General features: G+C 51.8%; 1 protein-coding gene across 1 annotated transcript in view; it reads left to right on the forward strand.

The window, feature by feature from the left end:
* The window catches only part of SEMA7A (semaphorin 7A (John Milton Hagen blood group)), a 54,652-nt gene extending 45,584 nt beyond the window's left edge, over positions 1-9,068 (forward strand). Inside the window, exons 11-14 of the mRNA XM_054042001.1 lie at positions 3,233-3,348; positions 4,435-4,586; positions 6,236-6,309; positions 7,702-9,068. Coding sequence (XP_053897976.1) covers positions 3,233-3,348; positions 4,435-4,586; positions 6,236-6,309; positions 7,702-8,066 — 707 coding nt within the window. The 3' untranslated portion in view covers positions 8,067-9,068. The remainder of the gene's footprint in view (positions 1-3,232; positions 3,349-4,434; positions 4,587-6,235; positions 6,310-7,701) is intronic.
* The last annotated feature ends 11,381 nt before the right edge of the window (positions 9,069-20,449 follow it).

Raw genomic sequence — 20,449 nt, forward strand, 5'->3', positions numbered from 1 at the left:
AGCTGGTGTAAATGGATGTAGCTTGTTTGACTCCTTCCATAGTTGGCTTCAGTGGAACTAGACTCACTTTATACCAGCTGAGGATCAGGCCCCTGTGGAGGCTCTCCCTGGTACTCTAGATTTGGCAGTTCAGAGCCCCGGTACCTCTGGGCTTGCCACATCCGTTATGAAAGTAAAAAAAAATTGCTTGAGCCCCAGCACCTCTTTGATTACAAATGAAGCGTTGCAAATGCCCATGTTCTGGGTGTTTTCAGCAAGTGTCTGCATGGGGAAGCTGGCAGTGGCTGGCAGGCATATACCCTTACTGCTGCTTATTGTTTGGGGCTTTCAGTACAGAGCTAGGGTTGGTCAGCCTGGCTTAGGGTGACATAAGAACCTTTTCCCCATGCAAAGGCCCAGATCCAAACCCTCTCCCATCTCCCCCTTTGAACACTGGGGCTGTGCCAGGGTGCAGCAGCTCAGAATACCCATCGTGTGTGTGTGTGTGTGTGTGTGTGTCCTCCAAGTGCTGGCCTGCCTTCCCCCACTGAGCCACTTCTGAGCTCCTGCCCTCTTGCTGTCACAATCTGGTCTGCTTCCTCCCTGGGGACAAGGCATGGCAGAGGGGAGAGGTGGGCACTTCCCAGAGGCCAGTGGGGGAGGAGCGGAGGTTCCCAGCAGGGAAGGTGGGGTAGGCTAGGCTGTCTCCCAGTCCTGCCCTATCCTGCCCACCAGCAGAGCATCCACCCGTAGGGCTGATTGGGAATCTTTTTGGTCAAAAACCCCCAATGCTTCCAAACGGAAACTGTTTGCGAAACAGGGTCAGATTTGATGAATCTCCCAACTTGACTAATCTTTGGGGGAAGAAAAAACTTTCACAAGTGTTGAGATGTTTCATTTTGATGTTTGTGATACCAAAAAAAACCCACTCTCCCATCTCCGGTTGTCCTGTTTGATTTAGAAGTTTAAGCTTAGTGGAGCAAAAAAAGGTTTAAGGCCAAGGTTGAAACTGAAACGAAATCTTTCGTTTGACGTGGGCTGAATTTTGGTTTTGGTTTGCGAATGTTTTTGAGATTTCAACTTTTTGTCCCTCTCTGAGATGGGGGAAAAATGTCCAAAGCCTTGAAAATACTGGAGGGATGAGAAAACAGTTTCCCACGCAGCTCAATTAACTAGTGGCTTCCAACCACTTTCCAGTCAGGAGGATGTAAAACACCTCCAGATTCATCCAAATCCCAAGGGTCAAGAAAAGTCTCAGGACACAGAACATGAGCTTTGGCTCCCTAACCCTGAAACATGTGGCTATTTCTATGAACACTCATATCCCCGTATTTCCCTCTTGTGCTTTCTGTTCCCCCAGGATTTCCATAGAAACCTCCAGCCAGCACTCGCTCCCTCTCCCCAGTTTCTACTTGCTGTTCTATCATTTGAGCAGCATGGGAGCTTTCCAAAGGTGGGTGTGTGTGTGTGTGTGTGTGTGGCTGGAAAGTTTTATTGGTTGGTGATTTTTGTTTCACTATGTAAGTGCCCTGATCAGCTCCACGTTGGCAGATGTGGCTGGATCTTTGCCCACCACAGACCCGACTTTCTGATCTAGCCAATGCCCTGAGCCAAATGCAGAGAACTATGTCTGACTCCAGAGTCCTCCCAATTCCCTATTAGAGAGGTTTGCTGCAAACTGTCGTACTCAATAGATCAGAGCCCAGCAGGGTAGAAAGGATGGTGCCTAGCTACTTTTGAAATCTGGGCCTTAGTCTCTCTGTGCCTCAGTTCCCCATCTGTACAATGGGAATAATAGCAGAGCCCTGCCTCATGGGGTGCTGTGAGGATAAATACATAAAGGATTGTGAGGCTCTCAGATACTTGTGCGGCCCCCAATATCCCAGTACCTAAGCTAGGTGAATGGATAGAATGTTTGTGATTCCGCATCATCATATGCTCAGGACTGAGCTGTCCCATCCCCATGCTTCCAGTATCACAGCCTCTCCTGAGCCCTCTCTGCAGCATCGCCTGCTCTTGCTAGTCTCAATGCTCGGGGTTTTCTTTAAAGCCCCAGCTCCTGGAGTCAGGTGATCATTGTTTTAAAGAAGAAACTTTTACATGTGAATTTCAGCTTTCTAGCCCTCCTGGTTGCAGAGAAGAGCTCGAAAGTGGGACCCAGCAGCAGATTTTTTGTTTTTGTTTTGTTGTTTTTTTTAAATGGTGGTGGTGGCAATACCCTTGTGCTTTCCTCCCCACCCCCAACCCCTCTGTCCCTGCCTAGGAGCATCAATGGGCTTGGGCATGAGGACAAGAGACAGAACCAGGGCCGGAAGATCATTAGCTTTGGAGGTGGCGCTCCGTTCCCAGCACCCCTCCCCAATGGCACAGCGACCCCATAGACTGAGCCTGGGATTCCTCCCTCTGGCAACAGTGTCCTCCCAGGTGGTCTGGTTGCTGGCAGTGTTTGGGAGCACTGCCCGGCCCCACTGTGCCCTGGGATGGCCCAGTGCAGCATTGTCCGTTTCAGTGGGCTGTACTCTCCAGGGGCATGCAGGTGCCGTAGGGGCAGGATCAGAGGGTGTGCAACCCTCTGGCCACCTGTGACATAGGACAGGGATATCTGTATCCAAACAGAAAGGGACAGGAGGGTGTGTACTCCTCCTTTTCCCCCAACCTGATGTGATTCATGAGCAGGAGGAAGAGGCCAGACTTGTGGTCTAGTCAAATTCCCCTAGATGGGGAAAGATCTGGGTTGGGTTTATTTTCCTTTCTGTGGTGTTAAAGGGACAGTCACACCTTCCTGCTCTTAGCAGCAGGGCCTCCTCTCCCAGTCTGTGAGAAGTGGCAACGGGGAACCAGCTCCCAGGGGCTGCAGAGTATGGAGCTGAGCGCACTCAGTGACAGGACCAGCCTTTGTTGGCTGTGTTTCCCATGGTGCTTTTGCCCTGCTAAGCCCTTTCTGAAAAGGCTGCCATTGTTTTGCCATCCGTAGCAGCAGCGGGCAGGGCTCTGGAATCAGCCTCTTGCGGGAAGCTCCAATGGGCTGCTGGTTCCTGTGACTAATTCATGCCAAGCTTCGCAAAGAGGGCATTGTCTTCCCATGCAGCCTGAGACGCTGCAGAAAAGGCAGGTTCTGCTTTTAGACCCAGGACCATTGATCTTGACCCTGCTTTTTCTCTCCCCCACTCCCTGTGTAGCCCTGGCACCATCCTCCTACGCTTCCAAGTCTCCCTGCTTTGTGGGCTGACCTGTGCTCTCCTGTCTCTTGCAGACAAAGGGTATATCCACAAAATGGTGGTGATGCCGCACGGCGTCCTGAACATCCTGGAGATCCAGCCCTTTCAACAGCTAGCTCCCATCCTGGCCATGACCCTGGATCATAGAAGGGTGAGTTCCTTCCTCCGTCGCTCTGCATGGCCTCATCCTGGCCCCCCGCAGCGGAGAGATGATGTCTGGATGGCTGCAGCCCACCTGCAGTGATACAAGCAGCAGAATCTAGGCACCAGACTTGGAAACAGCCTGGCTTTCCTATCAGGGCTCGGGTTGTCTGTATCTTGGAGCTGCCTCCAGCTTCCCATAGGATTGAAGGACATTTCTCAAAATCGGGGTTCTCAAACTTTTTTTGCTGGGAGCCCCTCTGACGACTCCTCCCACCCATTCCCCCCCCCCACACACACACACACAAAAGATTGACGACGCACTCCCATACCATGCCACCATTCCTTCTGTGCTGCTGCTGTTGGCGGTGCTGCCTTCAAAGCTGGGTGCCCAGCCAACAGCCACTGCTCTCTGGCCACCCAGCACAGAAGTAAGTGGCACTACCGTGATTTCCCCCCCCCCCCCCACACACACACTATAGGCTTGTGACCCCCTTTTGGGTTGAGACCCCCATTTGAGAAACGCTGCCCTAAGTCCTACCCAGAGTCCTGATGCCACCTGCTAATTGTGGGCGAATCACTCGCGCTCCCAAGGGTCAGGTGCTAGCCGTAAAGGAAGGGAGAGACACACCTTTAAAATACCTGATCTCCAGATGTAACGTTCCCTGGAATTGCTCCTTGCTGGGCAAAGACTGCCTCCCAGACGTCAAATCAAGCCCCTGAGCACTGGGGATTCCAAGCCACTTTCTGGAAGAACAGGGATGTTAATCCCAGGGCCCAGTTTCCAAATCCCAACCTGGGTAGCTGCAATTTCAGCTTCCTCTTGCGGTTCGAGTGGGATGCTATGTTCTTCTTCACTTCCCTGCTTGTTGTGTAGCATCGCCATGCTGTCTATTGTTACACAGCTGCGGCGTTCCATCCCAGAGATGGCTGCATTGCAATGGTAGTGATCCTTGGTTGGGCAGGTATTAGCCCCTTGAGAGCTTTGGGAGCTTTTGGAATGAAGAGTATTCTGTGACTAGAAGGGGTTCAGGAAGGCGCCTGGTGTGAGGAACGGCTGCTGGAGTAATAGCTCTGCCTTGTTTTCCCCGTGCAGGCAAAGCTGTATGTGAGCTCGCCGACCGAGGTGGTCCAGTTGCCCATGGACATGTGCGAGGTATATAACAGGAGCTGCGAGAGCTGCGTCATGGCAAAGGATCCTTACTGCGGATGGGCAGATGGGAAATGCGTCTCCATTAAAACTAACCTGTACGTCTCCCTTTGATGCTGTTTTATTGCTCGTTTCTGGTGTCAGTGCTGGTGACAATAAACACACCCTGACCCTTAACACCCCCTTGCTTTCCCCTGCGCAGGCGTAAAGTCTATCCAGACTGCAATCACCTGGTGGGATCCGCTCAAGCTGCCGACCTCGAATTACAATCTAGCTACCTTTCAGAGTAACAGCCGTGTTAGTCTGTATCCGCAAAAAGAAGAACAGGAGTACTTGTGGCACCTTAGAGACTAACAAATTTATTAGAGCATAAGCTTTCGTGGACTACAGCCCACTTCTTCGGATGCATATAGAATGGAACATATAATGAGGAGATATATATACACACATACAGAGAGCATAAACAGGTGGGAGTTGTCTTACCAACTCTGAGAGGCCAATTAATTAAGAGAAAAAAAAAAAAAATCTAGCTACCTTGGGTCCCGGAAAAGTGAAGCTGCAGTAGTGGAAGCTTGAGCGCTGGCTTGCCCCACAAGGAGCTCCCCAGGGTACTGGGCGGGTTTGGACAGCCTATGAGAGAGCTCGCCCTGCTGCAGCTTCACTGCTCCAGGATTAACGCTAGCTTGTGTCTGCTTGAGCTGCAATCACACCCCTTGACTGCAGCATGGAAGCTGACCTAGCCATGCTAACTTTTCCTCTGGAAAGCACTGTATCCCATTGGCCACGACCCTGGCTAATCCTGAGCCTAGATGGAGCTTTCACTCCCTGCTTTAAATGCACCCGCTTCTGGGGTGGAACGCAGCAGTGCCCAGCAATGAGAGGGGGATGATACCTGCCTACCTCTGGCTCAGCCTGAGAGACCCGTATTCACATGGGGCCAGACAATATAGTGATATCAAAGTTAATGGAGCTGCACCAATTGACCCCAGCTCATGCTCTGGCCCATTGCTCCACAAGCAGTTGAGATCCTTGTGTACATGGAGAACACTTACCTTCCCAGGTGTTACTGGGTGTAGTTTCTCCCATGGAAGAGTGCAAGGGGAGGGGAGAAGTATCACAGCCTGAGCTGTTGAGATCTACCAATGCAAACAGCACTAAGTATTACTAATGGCTTTACCCAGGCTGGCACTTGGCTCTCTAGTGTGGTTATAACCTGCTTTACCTGTCCTCACAGACAAGAAGGTGATTTGGTCACAGTCCTGTGTACACAGGGCGGTCAGCATGGCCTAGCAGCCGCAGCACTGGATTGGGAATTTGGAAACAAAGGTTCTATTCCTGGCTCTGCCTCTGGCTTGCAGGGTGACCTGGGGCAAGTTACTTCCCCTCTCTACCTCAGTTTCCCCATCTGCAAAATAGAGATAATGGTCCTGCTCTCCTTTGATAAAGCATTTTGAGATCTACTGATAAAATGCCCTAGATAAGAGCCAGGGATTAGTGTTGTTTTTGTAATGTAGACAGGCTCTAAAAGACTGGTGCAGAGTGAATGTGTGTGGAGGAGATTATTGGACATGGTACAATGTCTCTCTCTCTCTCTCTCCCTTCACCAGGGAGGTGGGCCAGGAAGGAGGAGGGCCAACTCTGATCCATAGGAGAGAAATCTTCAAAGGCCAGGAAAGAAATCCAATATAAACAACTCAGTGACTTTTATTTCTCTGTTAATGGTTGTTCCCACTTCCCTTCTATTCAGGACAATGCTACAGAATGTGACCCTGGAGTCCACACCGGAAATATGTAGCCGTTCGGCCTTCAGACAGCAGGAAGGTACTTTTAACGATCAGCGCTGCTCTTTGATTTCTAGAGCCACTTGCTCTTGGGAAAAGTCGGGTGGTTGGGGCACGGGTAGGGTATGTAATTAATGTCTTGGGAAGAGGTTTCTAATACACACTTTTACCTTCCTTGGGAGGATGGTACCTTGTAGGTACCTTCGCTGCAGAGTTGACTCAGGCTCTTTCCTGGCTGTTGCCCCAACCCCCGTCCCACTAAACTCTCCGGGTTTAGTGGTGCTTTGCACCCAGGCTAGGTGGCTCGGCAGGGGGTGCAGGCTACTGCTTGGGGGCTGCTTTCGCTGGCGCTGGTAACCTGCCCACTTTGCAGTGAGGATGCACCTGCGAGTTGGTAGTCCTTCACTGCCTTCCCCAAATCCACCTTGTGCCCAGCAGGACAGACTCCCACAACTCACTGGGAAGAATCAGAGAGAGACTTGGCTCACACACACACACACACACACACCCCGCTAACACTGGAGTGAAGACAGACCCTTAGTGGCCAAGAGTAAGCGCTATTATGCGTAAACTGCTCTCCCCTCTGTGGGAAGGGGGACTGAAGCTACTAACCAGCTAGTACCTGCAGTCAGGTGAGAAGGACTGAATCTCACTCCTGTTATGTGCAGGGTTGTGTTAATACCTGTCTGTAGTTAAATAAGGTGATGGATTCACAGCCCCTAGCATTTCATGGCACAAAGCACAGTGCTAAGTGAGGCCACTCAACTTCCTCAGGACTAGAGCTCAGCTCCTCCTGTTCTGAAAGCACAGGCCCCTGCCACTTGAACTAGAGAATCGCTACGAGCAGTATAGAGTCTGAGACACAGGTCTGATCCACTCCTGCCCAGGAAAATGGGGCACAGCCAAACTAACCACTATACAATACCTGAAGTCAAAGGAAGCTGGAGTCAGACCACCCTGTGTACAGCCCCCACGATCCATAGTAACCCTTCATCCCGCTGTTCTCAGCAATGGTTCCTCACAGCTGCTGTAAACCCAGGTTCCACATTCCCTTCCTGCATGCATGTCTCCTGCTCCACTGATAGCAATGGGAACTCTGCAGGCACCCAGCTGGCCCTGACTTATTTCAGGGGGCTGCTGGGGTCGGACAGAGAGGGGCCTTTTTCTCCTTTAAAATCTGCCTGGGTGTGGTCTGGGGCCTTTTAAAGAGGCAGGGGGGAACCTCCAAACCCTGGCCTTGCAAAGCCCATTGAAGTCCATGGAAATGTTCCCCTCAGATCAGGCTTGTGTATTCAGGTTGGGTGGACATGCAGAATAGGTGGGTGGGTTGAGACCTTCTCCCCACCCCACCCCCATGAGTAAGGGGAAACATGTTGGTTTCATGCCGGACCATGTTTTGGAGACAACCGTCTCGCTTCCCCTCTCTTGCCAGTGGACAGCCCGGAGAGCTACCGGAACGTCACTGTGGCGCTCTTCTCCCGCTACTTCCTGCAGTGCCCCACCGAATCCCATGCCGCCACCTACATGTGGCACCACAATAGCAGCCGCATCCAGAACTGCAGCTCTACCCACGGGCCCTGCATCCACTTCATCAAGAACATGACCTATGACCACTACGGGCGCTACACCTGCATCTCGGAGGAGAATGGCTTCTCCCAAACCCTCGTGAAGGAATGGCTGCTGAAGCAGCCTGTGCCCTCCCAGACTTTGAGGCAGAGCAGCCAGGCTGTGGCCGCCTCCCCCTCCTTCTGGCTGGGCTTCCTGCAGATGATGGCTCTTGCCCTGCTGTTCCAGTGAAAGGGTGGGGGTGGTGCCCACACCCCTGGGCCAGGACTCACCATTTGGACTACTATTGATCCTCTTCAATTTCTTACCAGCACCTGAGCAAGGAAGGGATAGCCCCATCCCAGTGGCTGCTCTCTGGACATTCATCTTTGTGTGCCTTGGCCCCCCTCTCAGCTTCGTAAGTGGCATCCCTTCCACTCGAAGCAGATGGATTCCATCCCCCACATGTCTGTGCCCATCGAATCCATCATGGCAGCTTTATGCCGGAAGGTGTTTTAGAGACACTGAATGGAGGGGATGAAACCAGCCCAGATCCCTCTCCTGATTCCATGCAGCACAGGAGCTGAGGCCACCAAAGAGAGGGGGCAGGACGGGACTGAAGCTAATGCCACCAAAGAGTAACGTGGGGCTGATCTGACTGTCTAGCGAGGGAGGGATGTGCACACAAGGGAAGCTAGGCTCAGGGGAGAGGAAGGGGGCAAAATAAAGGAGAGCAGAGTCATGGTTTGGGACAGGAAGATGCACAGGAGGTGACATAGCCGGGGGGGCAGGGAATGGAGGGGGCTGTCAGGGAGGAGGGGTGGAAGAGATGGAAAGATCATTTTAATAAGTGTTCTGCACTAGAAGAGGAAGGGTCTGCATATCGGTCGCCAGGGGATGGGGAAGGATCCTGCCTTGGTGTTTCTCTGCTAAAAGGGAAAGGCAGAGCAATTGATGTAGACCGCAACATAGGCGCTGACTCCGTGGGTGCTCTGGGGCTGGAGCACCCACGGGGAAAAATTAATGGGTGCTCTGCACCCACCAGCAGCCAAGCTCCCCGCCCTGCCACGCGCTCAGGGGAGGAGGTGGCAGCTGCATCCCCGCTCCTCCTCCTACCTCCCAGCTCTTGCTGCCATCGAACATCTGTAGCAAGTTCTGGGAGGGAGGGGGGAGGAGCGGGAATGTGGTGCACTCAGGAGGAGGCAAGGCCAGGACAGGGATCTGGGGAAGGAGTCAAATAGGGGCAGGGAGGGGGCGGAGTTGGGGCAGGGACTTTGGGGAAGGGGTTGGAATGGGGGCAGGAGAGGGAGGGGTAGGGGTGGAGTTGGGGCGGGGCTGGGTGCAGATGGGGGTCTAGCACCCACCGGCGCCAGAAGTCAGCGCTTATAGACAGCAGCAGCCTGTGAGGCAGGGAGAGTGCAGCTAAGCAGGGACAAGATTCAGTCGGGCTGCACCAGGGGGGATGTCAGGTGAGGCGCACACATACAGAGGACGAGCTTTATTTATTCATGCAGTTGTCCTGGGTGCCTGCAGACTCTGGGCAAGTGGTGAGGATCAAGGCTGGGGGGGATCCACCAGAACCGCACATCTTGACGGCTTGTTGGTCTCGTCTAATGCTCTTGTTGCTATGTTTTTGGAAACCATTATCTATTCCACTCCCAACATGCCCAGGCAAGTCTCCAACAGATTCCTCTCCTCTCTAAGGGTATGGCTACACTCCCATTAGACACCTGCTGCTGGCCTATGCCAGCTGACTCCCGCTTTCAGGGCTCGGGCTAAGGGGCTGTTTAATTGTGGTGTAGACCTTGAGATCTTTGACCGTCCCCCTTCACAGGATCCTAGAGCCAAGGCTCCATCTGGAGCCCAAATATCTACACCACACTTACACTGTGCAACTCCAGGGCACTGGAGATTACTCACCAGAAAAGGAGATGTTTCTCTGACCCCTCCCAAGAGTGTGGGAGAAATGCATTTTGTGTGTGTGTGTGTGTGTGTGTGTGTGTAAATATGAGTGTGAGAGCAGATCATTTGTGTGTGTAAATCCAGTAGCTGAGCACCTCTATGTGAATGTTAGTTGATCATCTGGGTGTATAAGTGGCTGGTCACCTGGATGTTACAATCATTTGTGATTGATCTGAGTGTGAACAGGTGCACCTGCAATAGAACTAGAGCTAGACCTGAGCCCTATTAAGTTCTGCACTTCTCTTGAGGTCAGGGGGCAAATAGCTCTGGCGTCTTGTTGAGCCCTGCACAGTGAGAGGAGTTAGCCACGAAGTTGAAAGCTGTGTCTGAACCGCCCCAGAGTAGAAAATAGCCTCAGATCTGGGGGTTGTTTTGCATCCATCTCTATTCAGAGGTTTGGTTCCAAAATTTTTTTTAAACCTTACATTGACTCTACTTGCTTAACCTTTTGTATTCAGTTTATACACTTGACTTGTGATTTACCCTAGCAGAGGATCTGCTCTATGGCTTCCTCTCTTCATGATGTGTGCTGGATGGATGGATGGATGGATGGAGACCAGTCTCCTAATGGAGGGAGAAGACTGGAGTTCCCCCCCCCCCCCGCCCCCCGAGTTGATTGTCTGCTCATTTCCGCTCAACTAGTGAGATAAGGATAAACTGTGAAATAAGCAGAATCCTCCTTGGTCAGTTTCCTGGGTGTTGGCCACCCAGCCATGGAGCATATTTTGCTGCACTACATTTTCTGATATTCGCAAACCCTTTCTTGCATCGTATACACTGGCTCGTTGCATCCTTTCTCAAAGCACTTTAGTATCGTAATGATGTGACTATTAAAAGACCTATTTATTATGTTTCCATGTTAATTTTGCATCATGTTGTAGAAGGTGATTTTTTGTTAACCTCTCCTCCCCACCCAAAAAAGTCTCAATAAAGCTGTGACTTTTAATTAACTAAAGCGTGAGTGTGGTCATGATTACAGCCCCATCTCTTAGCTGGAGGGGTCCTGCCATGTGGAAAGAGAGCTGTTGGGCGGGAAACTGAGGCCCCGATTCAGCAAAGCAGTTAGTCAGCAAATCATCTAGGTATGTGGCTAAGTGTATTCAGGTGTCCCTGGGTTGTAATTCCACTTGTGGGAAGTCTTAATCAACCATCATCGGACCGAGCAGAAACAGATTGGGAGAGGCATTGGGGAATGGGGTGGAGATGACGGGTACTGTGGGTAAGTTCTAATTCTCAGCAGTACGACATTTCTTCCTGTCTGTTGGTTAGCGTGGCTAAGATGACTTTACTGGGAAGCCATGAAGCCAAGGGGATGAAACGCCAGCCTCTTTTGCCATTCAGAGCTGCCCTGCCTAAGTCAAAGCACAGCCACGAAGTCACAGGAACACTAAGGAAGTCGCCACATTGCACCACGTTGCAAGGGGGGCAGCCAGGGACAAAGTGGGGCTGGGAGCTGGGGGAGATGTTAATCTCGTTGCAGATCCGCTAATGGAATTCAGGGGCAGTGATGGAAAAGGGGAAGCGTTCGTTCAAAAGTGAATTACGAGCTGGGGCAAGGTGCCGGCCCCGCAGAGAGAAATGTGCCGCTTATCCACAGAGCACATTTTCCCCACCAGCTCGCTCCACCTGTGCCCTTGGAGTGGTTGGGAGCTGCTCTGATCTCACCCCATTGCTGGGACTGCCAACAAGGGGCAAGTTAGGACACCATTAATTCAGGTTGCAAGATGGAGACATGTCCACTAGGGGCAGTGCTGAGAACAGCACTTTGTCACGTGTGCCACCAAACAGCACTCAGCAAGGAAAAGCCTTTGGGTCACTGGCCTGGATCTGAAGAGGTGATGCAGAGGTGAAAGGCTCTGTACCCCAGAGCCTATCCTGAGCCAGCCAGAACCTCACTGCCGAACTTGATGTTGCTCATTTAGACCCCAAGCCAGCAAGGCTCCTAGGCACAACTTTACGCACACGGGCAATCCAAATCACTGCCTGTGCTGAAAGCTACATCCATGGTACCTGTTGTGCTGGAGATGGGGCAGAGGGCTCAGCGCTTTGCAGGAATGAGCCCCTAGGCAGCAGCTGGAGCATGCCATGCCATCTAGCCATACACCGCTGGCACATCTAATTATAGCTGCTCACTCCCTGCCCTACCTTACAAGTCCACCAGAAACATGATTATAAATGTGTACAACAGAGCCTGTGGGAGGGACCTGTCCACACTAGGATAAAAGTTGCATTTGAAAACCTGTTAGCTAACCTGTTTGAACTCCCACAGGTAGACAGGGTGGGTTGTACGTGAACACATGGTAACTGGTGGAGATGAACACTAGGTTATCCATGCTCCTAGGAAGTGTCTTCAGATCCATAAAAATCTAGCCTTGTAAATAATGAAGAGGCCAGGTCACTGCTACAGAGCAAGCTGGCGGGCTTGGTAAGCTGGACGCAGGCAAACCATGTGTGTTTTTAATACAGATCAATGTAAATAGATGCATCTAGGAACAAAGAATGGTGGCCCTATCTACAGGCTGTGGGGTGAGGGGCTCTCTCCTGGGAAGCAGGGACACTAAAAAAGCCTTAGGAGCAGTGGTTGATAATCAACAACTAATGTGATCCTGGGATACCTGAAGAGGAGTTGGAGCAGAGAGATTAGTTTCATCTCTGTAGTTGGCACTGGTGTGACGGCTCCTGCAATCCTGTGTCCAGATCTGGTGCCCACAATTCAGGAAGGATGTTAATAAATTGGAGAGGGGTCTGAGAAGAGCCATGCCAATGATTAAAGGATTAGGAAACCTGCCTTATAGTGATACTCAAGAAGGTTGGTCTATTATCTTAACAAAGCGAAGGTTAAGGGGTGACTTGATGCAGTCTATAAGTACCTCTTTGAGGATCAAATATTTTATAATTGGCTCTTCCATCTAGCAGACGGTGGCCATATTTCCCTGTGCTGAATTCAGGACATCTGGTAAAATGACTCATATTCAAGCAAGATCAACGGTAATCAATCCAAACCATGCAGTACAAATGTTCAAATTAACATCAAGTTGACTGAGTCCTTGTTAAAAAGAAATACTTGTAGTTGGATTTTTTTTATTTACCTTCTTATTTTTAATGCTTTAGGATTCACTCCACCGCCTCCACAGGGGGAGAGGTGACACACACATGCACTCCTGTACACATCTCTCAGATGGGGTGTGGGGTAACTGACTGTCCTAACCCTCTCTGCCTGGCACTCTCTGTCCTCCATGCCTGGCTGGGCCCCCAGGATGGTCCCACCACTCCTGGTGTCACATCTTCCCAGGGTCACATACCACCCTCCCCCCCGCTTTCTGCCAGGATTCATACCAGACTGGCCAGCAGCCGCCTTTTTGCACTCTGTGGGAGGGGAAGGAAGGGATGGGAGCTACTTCCAGCTTCGGGTGGGGGAGGGATGACCCGGCCCGTGGGTTTGCAGAGCTCATCTCTCTTTTCTGCCCCTCTCCCCATGACTGGAAGCAACTTGTCCCTTCCTGCCCGTACAGTGTCGAAAGGCAGCTAACACCTCCAGGCTGCTGCTGGCCACTGACATAACCCAGCTGCCTCCTGTTCCCCAGCTCCAGCACGGATAGGAAGGGGTTAAGTCCTAAGAATGCATTGTGCACCAGGGGCTTCAGTGAACCTGGTCAGAGAGATGGCTCAGCAGGGGAGGGTGCCTAGAGGAGGGGGCAGGTGAAGAGGGTGCTAAGCCCCTACCCGAGGCCTGCTGTGGAGCCTGTGGGGTTGGGGGACAAACAGGCTGGAAATCGCTTCCCCGCCACTATTTCAGCGCTTAGCTGAGGGGCGGAGACGCTTCCCCGTGCCAGTGCTGTACAGGACTTTGGCATGTGCAGGGCTTGCTCCTCCTATCCAGCACCCCGGGCTGGAGGATCTTGGGCTTTCCTGGGGTGCCTGCCCAGCCAGAGGCAGTGGGGGAAGGAAGGAGCTTGCAGGCCAGGCTGTTAGTGAGCTGAGTGCTTTGAGTGGGGGCTGGTTCTCTGCACAGCACTGGGAGTGGGTTGTGCTCCACCGGGGTACGGAGGAGATATGGAGATATGCAGGGGGTGAAGAGGCACAGCAGGGAAAGGACAGTGAGTTGGGAAGCACATAAAGGGGCGATGGGTGGCCAACAGAGGTGACACGTAACCAGATGCCACCTGGCGCCTGCCTGCGCTCACCAGCCACCGCATCTCCTAGTGCACAGCCAGTGCCGGCTGGAAACGGGACAGGGGGCAGAGCCCTGCTGGCCGAGAGCTGGCACGCAGCAGGGGCTGTGCTGACAGACCAGCAGGGGAAGCGGCCAGCCCCATGTGCTGCAGCTTCACCCTGCCATTAGCCTTGCACACCTACCCCCCATCGTTGGCCACTGGATCCCCCACTCACCACTGGTGGGCGGGTGGCTGGCGAGCAGGGATCCAGCCAGCAGCAGGACCTGCCAGTACTGGTGCGGGGGAGGGGAGAGAGAAAATAGGGGACAATTTGCCCATTTTTAAGAAAAAGTTGGGACACCTCCAGGAGAATTTAAATATGGGGCTGTGCCTTTAAAAATGGGACATCTGGTCACCCTGTCTAGCAGAGAAAGGTCTAACATGAGCTAATGCCTGGAAGTTGAAGCTAGACAAATTCAGGCTCGAAATAAGGTGTACATTTTTAACAGTGAGTCAATAACCATTGGAGCAGCTTACTAAAAGTCACAATGGATTCTCCAACACTGCAATTTTTTAAATCAAGATTGGATGTTTTCCTAAAAGATACACTCTATGCAGGGATTACTGTAGGGAAGTTCTCTGGCCTGTGCTGGGCAGGAGGTCAGACTAGATCAGGGGTTCTCAAACTGGGGGTTGGGATTCCTCAGAGGGTTGCATGTTTATTACATAGGGGGTTGTGAGCTGTCAGCCTCCACCCCAAACCCCGTTTTGCCTCCAGCATTTATAATGCTGTTAAATATATAAAAAAGTGTTTTTAATGTATAAGGGGGGTCGCACTCAGAGGCTTGCTGTGTGAAAGGGGTCACCAGTTCAAAAGTTTGAGAACCACTGGACTAGATTATCACAATGGTTCTTTGTGCCTTAGAATCTATGAAAACCTATGTGAAGTGCTAGGAGTGCAGAGTGGGAGTGTGGGGCCTTGCATAGGTGGCGGGTATTGAAGGGCAGGGGAGGTTAAGTCACCCTTAGCTGAGGTCAAGGTCCTGCCCATGCTCCGCCCCAAGGCTCCACCCTCGCTCACCCTCTCCCCTGAAGCCAGCGGGGGCCGGGGGCCTGGAGCTTGGGGCTCAGGTTGGCGATCAGAGGCTGGGGGGGGTCAGGGGGGCTACTGCCAGTGCTCAGGCTGGCATGGCTGGGGCAAACCAGCTGGGGCCCCTCTGGTGGCAAGGGGCAGGACCTTGGATGGAAGGGGTGGGGCTGGGGGCTAACCTCCTCGAAGGCGGGGTTCACTGGCCACCCATGGGGCCTTGCATGGATTCGATTGCAGGCTTGGGGTTTCTGTGTGTTGGCTGTAGCAGTAATCACTCTGATACTCCATGTGTATTCATTTCAATAAAGAACTGTAGTTTTTAAGCAAAACTAAACTCCTATACCCCGGCTGATCTGCAGTAATTGGGACAACGTCTCTTTAAATGAAACAAAAAACGTGTGCGAAATGAGAAATGGGAAAAATAAGTTGTTGTTAGTCAAATGGAAATGAAAACCAGCAGGGTGAGGGGACGGGATGGAGGTGGAATGTGAGTTAAGCTTCCGCGGGTGTCAGACAATGGACCAAAAACCAAAATCAGCCAAATCACAGCCTGAAATCTTGGCTCCATCTCTTTAAATAAAGGTAGGAATTGGAGGGGGCACAGCTGGCAAAACAAGTTTGTTGGTGGTCAACATTCTGCTCTTGGGCATGACCTCAGCGATCAACTCGCACTGAGCCCTCCGCCGCTGTCAATGGGTGCACGCAGCTGAGGGTAGAATCTGGCCCCTCAGTGGAGGGGGGAGGGATAGCTCAGTGGTTTGAGCACTGGCCTGCTAAACCCAGGGTTGTGAGTTCAATCCTTGAGGGGGCCACTTGGGGATCTGGGCCAAAATCAGTACTTGGTCCTGCTAGTGAAGGCAGGGGGCTGGACTCGATGACCTTTCAAGGTCCCTTCCAGTTCTAGGAGATGGGATATCTCCATTTACAGGTGGTTTGCCATCTAGCATTGTTAGAGACATGTTCCCCAGGTTCTTTGATGTGCAGGAGTGGCTTCTGAATCCAAATACAACACAAGTCTTCGTTGTTATGTGCATTATGGTAACATGGAGAGGCCCCCAACTGAAATCAGGGCCCCATTGCCCTAGGTGCTGAACAGACAGACAGTGAGAGATATCGTGTAAGCCTCAAAAAGCTTACAATCTGGAGAGACAAGACAGACAAAGGGTTAGAGGGGAAACCGAGGCACAGAGTGGCGCCATGACTCACCCAAGAGCCAGTCCAGTGCACTATCCGCTAAAGTGCTCTGCCTCTCCCTAGAGACCACCCACAGCCTGGGATATGGTTCTTCCTCTTTTAGGCAGGTTGTGTGATCTCTCCCATGGTTCTGCGCCATAGGCTCCAGTCCTGGCAATTCACTTCACCGCTAAGTGCCTCAGTTTCCCTGACAATGAAAAGGGCCCATCTTTCCAAAGCACTGGGAGTGCGATGGCAGAAAAGTGCTGACTCCGTGCTAAGTGCCAGCATCCTTTCACCCTGCGAATGGGTGTGAGGGCACGTGCTGGGAAAAGCCTGTGTGAGTGTTTGATTTGTGACTTATGCAGGAGCTCGATGCCAGGATTTAGCCCTGAGTCTTTTTCCCTCTGGCAAGAGCCTGAAACAGCCACGGTCCAGGGTTCTGAGGTGGGACTAGGAGACCACAGTGGGGGGAGGGGTCCACATCATTGTTACCACACGGCTCCGTGTGCCAGGCTGGGTCCCAGCGCAGCAATAAAGCACGGCATCCATAGCAACTTTGGGTGCAGGGGGTGGGGACCAGAGCTGGTGGAGGGGACAGACCCTGCCCTGTGTGGCTGTGGCCCTTGCAGCTGGAGGTGTGAATCCCCGTTCAAGGAGCCATGCCTGCGCTCGCTTTGATTGAGGGAGTGCTGAGTGCGCTATGAATAGCAGCATTGCTGAGGTGATGCATGCAGTGGGCGGGGCTAGCTACCCGTGGATGCACCTGGCGTCGCAGAGGGGTACTCACGCTGAAACCCCTGGGCTGACTTTTGAGTTGGACGGATACTGCGTGTGCAGGTAAACGTCACCCCACAGGAACTTGCGCTGAGGGTGATGCTGCAGAGAGTCACTCACAACATACTGTACCAGGCGTGCCCAGCTGGCATGTCCTTCCTGTGAGACTCCTGCTGGCATACCAGTGTGAGTCACCTCCGGGCTGCTCCCCTCTATCCCCACGTATGGTGTAAGGCAGGAATCATGTTTCCCTGCTGGCCTCACTCAGAAAGCCCCTGACGAACTAACACAAACAGCTCCCCCCATGTGCTATTACAATGGGCTGCAGTTTGGACAGCTTGAGACTTGAGCAACAGGCTGCTTCCTTCTTTGGAGAGAAAGGCACAGGGCTCTGGTACATGCTAGTTCTTCCTGCTCTATTGTGATTTCCAATGCGCACATAGTTCTTGTCCTTGCACAAGAATGGGTGACACCAGCAAAAGCCTCAGCCAAGCTTAGCCAGAGGGGGTCTCTGCTTTCAGCACTCCAGCAAAACGTACTGTGCTGGGGCACTGGGGTGAGGCCAGAGGATTCCAGCCTCACTGCCCCCCCCCCCCCGAGATCCCCGCGTACTTGGGCTGTGTGCCGAGATCCAGGAACCCCTGTGTAGTCCGGCCCGGGAGTATGCTAGGTGTCCACGTCTTACTGGCTGGAGGTGGTGAACACCAAATAATTGGCTCTAAGGCCTGGTCTACACTTAAAAATTAGACCCCCCTAGCTACGTCATTCAGGGTGGTGAAAAATGTCATGCCATGGCACCTTAGGTAGGTCAGTCTAAACCCCAGTGTAGACACAGCTAGGTCGATGGGCGAATTCTTCTGTCAACCTAGCTACCGCCTCGCGGACAGATGGATTAACCATGGTGCCGGAAAAGACCCTGATTCCTGCAATGTAGGAAGCATCTGCACTACAGCAATGGCCGTGATGCTGTGGCAGCTGGAGTGTAGACATGGCTTAATACGCCTGTTCCTAAGAACTGTTGGAAGGCATTGGGCTGGCTCCTCACTGGGGTAAAATGGCACAGCTCTGCAGGGAGCTGAGAGCAGCTGAGGGTCTGGTCTGAAATGTTCCTAACAATGAGCTTCACTTAGTTCTATGGGGCCTTTCAGCTGGATGGGATCTAAACAGGCTCCTGTAACAGGTTAAATCTTTGTACTAGCCAGTGTTTTAACAGTCACAAGAACACAGTTCAGACCCATCTACACCTTGGCTTTACACTGTGTGTCTAGAGCCAAGGGGGCCTTTAGACTGGCCATTCTTAAATGTTTGCATGTAGCTAGTTCTAACTAAGCTCTGCGGTTCACACCTCCCGGAGCTGCAGTGCGTGGTGTGGGGGAGGATTCACACCTTGCCAGTAGGGTCAGTGGAGGCTGGAGATTGCACCTCATGGAGGGCTGAATGCTGTTAGAGGAGGGGGAGCTCACACCTTTGCTGAAGCACTGAGGAAGCCGCCTCGGCTGGGGGTGCAGCTCTGCACATGTCTCTATGCACACTAGATTCTGTATTCGTAGCAGCAGGTGTTGGCTGGGGCCATGCAGTGCAAACTGGCGAGGTGCTGACAGCCCTCAACATGCAATGAAGTGCTGCAGCTCTCCGGATCAAACCTGGGTGCTATGCAGTGAGCTTAACCCCGGGCAACTCTGGTGCAGCAGCCTGGAAATTCTGCATCATCATTGTCATTTACATTACAAACGGGAGGGTTTCTAATTAAGTAACAGTGAATGTAAATAATTCAATCAATGCAGCAACCCCAGCATTATCCCCTTTGCTATTAAAGTCAATGTATTTTACACTGTGTCCACATATTTTTTTTCCACTATGCCAGTGACTCACTGCATTTTAGAAGCTTTCAAGGGGAAGCAGGAGGTTTGGGCATCTGGTTAGGAGCTATTTGGGGGTTTGGTCACCTGGGGAGGTGTGGGAGGCAGTTTAGGATTGTGGGGTGAGCACATTAGCTAAATGTGAGCACATCCTGCTAAAAATCATCAGCCATGAAATCACTATAATTATTATTTGAATGATGAATAGTTTAGGGGAAAGGGAGGTTGATAGGTCTCAGAGTTAACAATGCATTGCTATGAGCTGACAGGCACACCTCTCACAGCTGTTTTTTCAGGCTGCCTGCAGAAGATAACATTGTACCAGTTTACACTCAGTTCATCTGTTCAGGGTAAGAAGCCCAGTCCATTTCTATGGTATGGGGTGGGGTTCTGCTGTGGATTACGTGTGGGGGGCCCACATATCGTCCCAGGTGCCAGACTGCCTGGCTCCTATGCTCCCCTTTCTCTTTTAGCAAGAGACAATTTTCTGCCAGGCTGGGCTAATGGGACAGCAACTCACTGATTCACAGGTTGAGCGCTGTCTTTGCAATGGAGATGGACAGAAAATAGAGAGCCAGCTTCTGACGGGGCCAAAACAGCCCTGGATGGAAGTTAGAGCAGCCCTGGGACCACTCTAGGAAGCTTCCCCAGGGTTACCTAAGAGCCGTGCAGCAGCCCAGAATCCACTGCACTAGTGAGCCTTACAGCTAGTCCCCTTTTGCCCCCAACTTGCTCCCACCTGCCCTGGCACATCCCCTCAGCTAGGGGCTCAGCGTGGAGCTGCCCCCCGGCTCCTTGTGACGCATTTAAGGCCCCATCTGCTGCCAGAATAGGAAGCAGTGTCATCCTCTCCATTCAATAAGAGAAAGAAACCCTAGCTCGGGGGTTCGCAAGTATGGTCACCAGGGTCCTCATGTGAGAAATTTTGTTACAAAAAATCTTTTATTTTTTTAAATTATATAATTAGTAATAACTGTGTAACGTTTGTGGTATTATTAATAGTACATATTATACTTGGTCTTGAAAAGCTTATTTTATTTACTTCCAAATAAGTAAGTGTAAGTGTTAGTGTGGTGGTTTTAACTGTAGGCACTGTGAATTTCTTTGAAACCCGCTGCCCTTCATGGTATGAAATAGGGGTTCTTAGCAGAAATACCACATGTATTTCCTATGCAGACAATACTCCAAAGAGCAGTGGGATTGTTTAAAAAAGCACAAAGCCCCTTCTCTGGGGCATGGCAGGGTTGTTTTTGTCTTTGGAAGCAAAGGAAAAGGCAGATCATGGAAGAGGAAAACCCATACATCACCCCTTTGCGCAGACAATGACTTGATTGTTCCACGGCAGCTATTTTGAGGCTATTTTTAAGTGACACCTTTGTTCACAGCTCAAGGCCAAATACGGCAGTTCCTGTGTGACAGTCACCTCTCCCACCTTGTGGTCTCTGGCTTCCTCTTCCTTGTGGGGAGACAGTGGGGTCTTGTCAGGTTAGGAAACAGGAGGTTTGTGCAGGGCCAACTCCCCCCCACCCCAAGGGCTTTCTTTGTCACCTTGTTACGTTGGAAACTGTGAGAGAGCAGAGGAACCCACTAATTAACCCTCGCATCATAAGGCAGGTGGGC

The sequence above is a fragment of the Malaclemys terrapin genome, chromosome 10 (assembly GCF_027887155.1).
Source record: "Malaclemys terrapin pileata isolate rMalTer1 chromosome 10, rMalTer1.hap1, whole genome shotgun sequence".
NCBI classification, from domain to species: Eukaryota; Metazoa; Chordata; order Testudines; family Emydidae; genus Malaclemys; species Malaclemys terrapin.